This window comes from Alnus glutinosa, chromosome 1 (assembly GCF_958979055.1).
Source record: "Alnus glutinosa chromosome 1, dhAlnGlut1.1, whole genome shotgun sequence".
Taxonomy (NCBI): Eukaryota; Viridiplantae; Streptophyta; class Magnoliopsida; order Fagales; family Betulaceae; genus Alnus; species Alnus glutinosa.
Genome location: NC_084886.1, coordinates 38690918 through 38698946, shown reverse-complemented (window position 1 = coordinate 38698946; position 8029 = coordinate 38690918). Strand labels below are relative to the sequence as shown.

General features: G+C 33.9%; 1 protein-coding gene across 1 annotated transcript; it reads left to right on the top strand.

Annotated features, from left to right (window-relative positions):
- Window positions 1-4904: 4904 nt before the first annotated feature.
- On the top strand, window positions 4905-6532 carry LOC133880603 (uncharacterized). The gene has a single exon (XM_062319591.1). It carries the CDS (start codon window positions 5180-5182, stop codon window positions 6458-6460), a length of 1281 nt encoding a protein of 426 aa, XP_062175575.1. The 5' UTR covers window positions 4905-5179; the 3' UTR covers window positions 6461-6532.
- Window positions 6533-8029: the final 1497 nt, after the last annotated feature.

Here is an 8029-nt window from a genome sequence, read left to right as displayed (position 1 = left end):
TTTTAAAAGATGCTTTGTAGGGCGTGATTTTAAATGCCATAAAAAGGCTTTGGCTTCTCTAACTAAACACCGATTAATTTTTAGACGAGATGGTCGATCATAAGCCCCGATTCAACAAAATCTAATAATTGAATCTCAGCATTGAAGGTGAATGGATCTATGACCTCTTCTATGTTAGCTTCATCACACTCTTTTACACTATCATCACCTAAATTACATTGTTGTTAATGAACTTGAAGAAATTAAATAAGTTAGGAGCCTGTGGAACATTTTGCAAGTACAAGAAGCTTCTGTCAAAACTGCTTTCTTCTTCTATAAATATTGGTAGTTGTCACGAGTTCTGTTCTTTTGCAGTAATGCATATTCGATGTCGGTTGTTTTTTTGGTTTCTATGACATATTCGATGTGGGTTAATCAAAAGAATATGTGAGCAAATTATGACCCAATTCCAATAAAGATTTGTAAGCCTGCTTTTTATTTGAGAAGGAAAGGTACTCAATGACTCTCTCTGACCATGCACATATATTTTGAGACAAAAACATTGGAAGTTGTTGGAAAGGGATTTGAAGAAACCATCTTTATTCACTCTCTCCCCCCTCTCCTTCCTCTTCAACCTTGATTGATTTTTCTGTTTCTGTTTTAATGTGTCCTTACTTTTCTACTTCAAGCTAGACCATCAGTTACAATAAAAAGGGTAACTTTGAATTCAATATCACTGCCCCCCAAACCCCTGAAAAAAAAAATATAATCTTACATGGTTGGCCCATCAAAAAAAAAATAAATAAAAAATAAAAAATTATGCCCCCAACCCAAGATTTTTTAAGCCCCAACTAAGGCTAGTCCCCTTCCCCAAAAAACTCCCAAATAAAAATAAAAATAAAATTGAAGATCTAAATGGTGATTCTGTCCCTATAAAAAAAATATACAAAGAATATAAAGAGAGTGCTTCAGTATCCATCATTCTTATTTCTTATTTCTTCTACTTTTTCATATTTTCTACCCGACATATTAGTGAATGAGGATCCACCACAATTAGGTGTCTAAATTGCTCGAACAACTTTTATGAGAGAGCTTATGTGAGACCCAACTGTTAAAAGAAATTTTGGATTGTTTAGTCAATTGCCTAATCAATTGAGTCTCATATGATCACTCTTACATAAGTTACTTAAACTGCTAAATTACTATAAATCTCCATTCGAGACGTGTGTACGCAAGACTATCCATTAGGATAAGAAATGAGAAAGATTCACCCTTATAATCATTAATTCTCTCATATTTAATTAAAAAAAAAAAACCCATTGATTATCTTTGAGTGCGAATGAGCTACAGTGCTTAACATTTATCGAGCCAAAAACCTATTGATCGGGAAGGGAAAAAATGCTTTAAAAAAAAAAAAAATAGAAAAATAGAAGGGTATAATAGTCCTACACCTTTTGAATGCTCTAACATTATGTAATCAAATAAGTTTATTTTGGTATTGATGCAAATAATAAATACTCATTATTCAAAAAGCAGATCTAGTTGAGAGGTGCCTTGTAATTGCTTAAGCTCACCTGTCCATGCAAATAAATAAACCATTATTAACTAAATAATTAAACTACATTTAATCATGGTAGTGTAATTATGGTCCCCCCACTCTCGGGTAAAACCATTTTTTTTTTTTTTGTAATTATTAATTTATTTTTTGTCTTCATAGGCTAATAAAGTATCAGGACTGCCTAAAACAATAGTTTTCGTCCTAAGCAAATTAGCAGGAGTACAATTATGAAGTTTTCCATAAATTTTGGACACTGTTCATGATTCGTGAAATTCCGTATAAAGTATTTCACAAAGGGGTTGATATTTGATAATATATTCTGTAATTATTATTATTTTATTTTATTTTATTTAAAAAAAAAACATTTTTCTTTCTCAAAACAATAATAACACTAGTAATTAGTTTCTTAATATTTTATATTTTTTTTTCTTCAAGTATATTAGTAATTGTTGTTATAAATTTAGACTATATATAAAATTTAAAAAAAAAAAAAAATTAGATTTGGTAACATCAGAAAATGGGTATTATTTATTGATGGGAAAGAAAGAAGGAGATAGCGAAGGACGAAGTGAAAAATGCATGGATGGGGACGGTTCATGGGGGGTGTGATCATGTGGCCACAACACAACAATACGACTCGTTTGATTAAACAAACAGGAAGTCCAACCAAACACACACACAGACTTGACTTCACGGGTTCGTACAGTCGCATATATAATGGGGACAAATAAAAGTGACGATCCCAATAGTTGCAACTCATCTGACGGTTCATACGACAAGATGAGGCATCTGTGGCCACGTGGGGCAGGATAAGATCTTCATGTTACTCCTATATTATTTACTCTATTTTCCTACAAAATAAAACAAATAAGCCATTCATACTCCAGCCTCCAGGTGTTCGTCTTCGTGTTCGTGTTCTTTTTTTTTTCTTTTTCTTAAAAGAAATATTTTTGCACCTTTTTTTTTTTCCGCCATTCAAGATGATTATCTAAAATTTATCTAAATTCATTTTTATTTAAAATTCACATATATATATATATATATATATATATATATGCATTTAAATTCGTATACAAGTCGAAATGAATCAAACAAATCGTGTTTGGATCAGTACAACCTATTTATTAAATGGATTATGTGGATCAGATTAACCCACCACAACCTGTTTATTAAACAGTTTGTATCACGTCAGGTTACCCGCTTATTTAAATAGGTTATATTAGGATCAAGGGGATTGACCTATAAATCAACTCAACGTGAACCAAATACGCCAACACGAATAACCGTCACCAACATGTATAGTGTTTAGGACCGAAGTGGGAGTTAATAAAATGCATCAAAACATTAAGAAAGAAGAAAGAATAGTTACAGTTATTCTGGCTCTACATAATCCTATGATTACACAAGATTGGCGTATTGCTTCAACCATATCTCAAATCTAATCTCTCATTTCATCAACAACTAGTTAGTCAGCTAGTCATGTTAATCGAATTACTAACTTTTGTGACACTGAGCCACAACCAGATTTCATTCTAACTGCATTCCCATCAATTTTACTTTTTTTGGATCCTTTCCTCCCTATTTTGAAAAGGAATCCTATTCTTCCTTTTTAGTTCCTTAATTTCTTTTCTCTTTCTATCTTGTACTTATAATAATAATAAAAGAAAGAAACAGCCAAAAAGGATGACTATGATAAGAATGATGATGATTATTATTATTATTTTTAAAAAAATTTATGTTGTTAACACAAGTACATTAAGAAATAACTAAAAGAAATAAAATTATCAATCAAAGCATCAAACACTTTTTCAAATTAAAAAACCAAAAACATCCACCCCCCCCCCCCCCCCACAAAAAAAAAAAAAAAACATTAACAAACATACTTACTCTTCAAACACTTCCTTATTAATTAGATGATTATTTTGATAAATTACCATTGAATTATATGTTCACTTACAATTTTATTGCCGACAAAAATCAAGGACTATAGATTTTTTTTTTTTTGAAATATTAGTCTTTTTATTTTAAATTATAGGAAAAAATATAAAGAAGCCCCATCAACTAACCGTAAATTTTAAAATAACCACATGAATTTTTAAGCGTGCTAAAGTGACTCACCAAACTACTAATGTATGCCAAAAATGCAATTTTTTTTTTCCGATAATACCATTATTCGCTAAAAAATTAAAAATTAAAAATAAATTTAAAAACTCTTTTTTTAAAAAAAATAAAAAAATAAAAAAGTTAAAGAAATTAAAAACTTTATAAAAAAGTTAATAATTGTAAATCATATAAACCACACGAACAATTTTAGAATTTTTTTTTTACTAAGAGTGACACATTCATCATTTCATTGGTGATGACATGGACATTAACGAAAGAGTAATGATTCACTACCACCTAAATATACAATTTTTCACCACCTTGTCTATGTGGCAAAGTGGTCCCTCACCTTAATTTTTTTTAAAAAAAATAAAAAAACTCAAAAAGTAGTGAGGGACCACCTTGCCACATAGGCAAGGTGGTAAAAAGTTGTATATTTAGATGGCATTGAATCATTATTTTTAACGAAATATGTCCAGTGTTTTGACTGCATGAAATAAATTGTTATTTTGGCCTATCCTGATGACCTCTAAATTATTTTTATACTACATGGATGGATTTGTGATTTAGGCCAATTACATGGACATATTTTGTATTTATCTGAATTTTTTTTTTTGGTATTAATGCACCCCCTTGGTTTTCTTTTTCTTTTGGTTTAAAAAATAATTTTATTTATTTTAATTTTTTAAAAGAATAAGGGTATTATAAGAAAAAGTGACAACATTTTTGGCACATCTTGATAATTTGATGGGTCATTTTAGTAAACTTAAAAATTCATAGGGCTATTTTAAAATCGGTTATTAGGTGAAGATATATATATATTTTTTTTTTATACATATATATTTTTTTCCTAAATTATATAACACAGATATCTATGATAGTAAATAACATGGGATCTACATGAAATTTAGTATGCCTCTTTAACACAAATAGGAACATTGAATATAACAGTCAATTAAAATTTTCTTTTCATTTTTTTTTTTTTGGTAATAATAATAATAAAAAAAAACCAAAAACCAAAAAACAAAAAAACAAAAAACAAAAGATGATGTTTCAACATCCGGTCGTATTGTTAAGATGAGAATGGAACCCACCGGAGAGAAGGTGGGTGGTGAAGTAGCACCAGCCAAAAAGAACCACTGTGGAAACGTAGGGTCTTTTTGAGATGGACTCTAGTGTTTGTGCTGGTTCATGCAAAGAGATTAGGCTCTCTCCAAATATTTTTAGACTAGCCTTGCTTGTCTTTTTTCACGCTTTTTAATATCTTGGTAAGTCAGGCTTCCACGTGCTCCTGGGACTCTTCCCACTTCCCCCCACCCCCCTACTTCATCAATTCAATGCCCGGCCATTTTCTTTTCTTTTTCTTTCTTTCTTCTTTTGTTGTTTATCACTCAATTACACACTCTCTGACCCTCTGTTCCCTTCTTGTTTGCATCTCTCTAAAAAGCAAAAAAAAAAAAAATATACAGCAAGAGACATCCATGGTAGTATGAGAACAGAGCAACAGCAAGAAAAAGATTTCTAAAGAGAGGGTGATCGATGATGGAGGGAATCAAAGGAGGAGGAAGAGTTGGTGTTGGTGAGGAAGACATGGGTGATGGGATGCAATGCAGTGACCATCCCTACAGGAACAACCCAGGTGGGATCTGTGCTTTCTGCCTCCAAGAGAAGCTTGGCAAGCTGGTTTCTTCCTCTTTTCCTCTCCCTATTCGTGGCTCCACCTCTTCCTCTTCCTCTCCTTCTTTTAGATCTGACGCCAATGGCGGTGCTGGTTCTTCGTCCTCTCTTTCGCTCTCCATCCGACCCACATCGACAACAAAAGGTATCAATGATGCTGGTGGCGGCGGCGGCAAAGATAGTCATTATCATGAGTATTATACGAGGCGGGCCCGGATCCCTTTTCTTTTGGGTAAGAAGAAGAAGAAAGTTACTACTGTAGCGTCATCGGATCGTGCGGCTGATATTGTTTTCAAGCGAAGCAAGTCCACTGCAACTCCTAGGAGAAGCCAGTTCTTGGATGCTGATGATGATGAGGAGGAGGAGGAAGACATTAGCCCTAGAAAAAGAGGTGGGTTTTGGTCGTTTCTTTACTTCTCTTCTTCTTCTTCCACTTCTTCATCTTCTTCAAAGCCCAGCGCTTCCAAGGCTATGGACAAGAGCTTCAGAGAAAACTTCCACATCACAACTACTTTGACAACAGCAAATGGCGGTACAGTGGGGAAGCACAGGGAGAAGTCTCTGGGGTCGTCTTTGGGAAAGAAGACTGAAATCTCGGAAGAAGATGATAGTCCCAATAGCCAAGGCGCCACCGCTTCAGCCTCGTCCTTTGAGCGCAAGGTTTCAAGATCCAGATCTGTTGGGTGTGGAAGCAGGAGCTTCTCCGGCGACTTCTTCGAGAGAATCTCCACTGGTTTTGGGGACTGCACTCTAAGAAGAGTGGAGTCCCAGCGTGAAGGCAAGCCCAAGGTCTCAGCCTCCGCCGTGCACCGCGGCGGCAGCGGCGGCGGAGACCACCACTGCAATATGAAAGAGAGGGTCAAGTGCGGCGGCATATTTGGTGGGTTCATGATAACTTCCTCGTCCTCTTCATCATCCTCTTCGTCTTATTGGGTGTCATCTTCAGCTGATCAGGATATGAACGGGAAGCCAGTCGCGCATGGCCGCAATAAGAGCTGGGGATGGGCATTTGCTAGTCCGATGAGAGCTTTCAGCAAGCCTTCCTCTAAAGACGGTAAGAGGGATATTGTCAGACAGGCTTCAGATAAGAACAAAACCGCCGACTTGGCCGCCATTCCTTCCTTATTGGCCGTCCGAGGCTAGAGAAGATTAATACACACTACTACTACTACATGTTTTACTTGTCTAATATTTCCACTCCATTTCTATATCTATCTCTGTTGGTTTCGATCTATGGAATATGGATACTCCATTAGTAATGTAACACTAGTCTTCTTCAATCTTCTTTTCTCTTTCTTTTTCCATTTTCATATCATTCCTACGGAGGGTGGCACAGTCGATTGATTACCTATTTGTTGGGCTTGTGTTAGAATCTGTATTTTTGTTGTGCTTTTTTTGTAATTTTTGCACTTTGTGATCGATGTTATGGCAAAAGATATGTGTGTTTCTTTAATTAGATGGAGATGGTCAACTGTTCCCCTCTTCACATGCACACACATGTTTGGTAATGGTGGAACTAGACACACTGGAACATATAATTTCTATTCAATGGCTCCAATTTAGTACTTAGTAGTAGAGTTAAGATAGTCCAGGGATCATTTAATTAACGATGTAGACAATAGATGTAATGGGTATCTCACCGTTCGTTATGTCTGCCAGCTACTTCAACAGTTGTACAAGGCTTGAAGATATCACCATTTTTGTCTATTCAAAATATCTCTAACCATCAATGTATCTGATGGATAATTCAATAAATAAGTAATAACTTTTCAGTAATTCAGTAAATAAGTAAGAATAGATTACCATGGAATAGATTACTAACCAAATGATAGAGATGGAATTATAGAAGAGATTCTGGATTTGAATCATGACAATACAATTTACTCAATTTCATTTAAATATTTCAATGTTGAGTCTCACGGTTAAAAAATTTATTAAAACATCAATTAAATGCTTAAATTTGTTAGGTGACTGCGAGGGGGACATTAGGCAATGTACGGAGACTATAGAGATGACAAGTACAATTTTAAATGTCCTATATGGCTTAAGTATAATTTTAATTATATTTGTATAAACTCTTGAACACCTTCTCATTGGAAGCCGATTTATTTTTAAGGGAGAGTACTACCCAAAGTTTGTACTATTTGGTATTAAAGCCAAGCACCACATTACGGATTCTAGTCACGAACAGATCAACCTATGAGAGATAGGGTGGGCCGATCAGATTCAAAAGCATTGTGGTATGTTACGATCCTAAATGTCTCACACGGTTTAAATGCAATCTTAATCATATGTATATAAGCTCTTGGTCACCCTATCCTTGCAACTCAATTTTTAAATGTGAATTCTACTTATAAACCAATTGACTCTATCTTTTAAGATTTTTGTTTTCTTTTTTCAAACAAAAATATTAACATACAACGTAAAAATAAAAAAAAAATTAAAAAAAAAATAAAAAATAAAAAATTCTAGATAAAAACAAGAAAAAAAAAATACACTCAAACACATCAACAAACAAAACAATTAGTTTCATGATGTCTAAAGGAAAAATTGGAGACTTTAAAGTAAAAGAAATCCTTTTTTTTTTTTTTTTTTTGTTATATAAATAGAAAAATTATGATTGAAGTACACAATTTGCAAAGGGACAGGAGAAAGCTGCTTTGCGGGACACTTGAACAATGATATTTGTACTTTTCACTCACGGGGCTTTGA

Bases quoted from the DNA above. Each gene is read 5' to 3' on its own strand.
- LOC133880603 (XM_062319591.1), top strand. From the start codon at position 5,180: ATGATGGAGGGAATCAAAGGAGGAGGAAGAGTTGGTGTTGGTGAGGAA.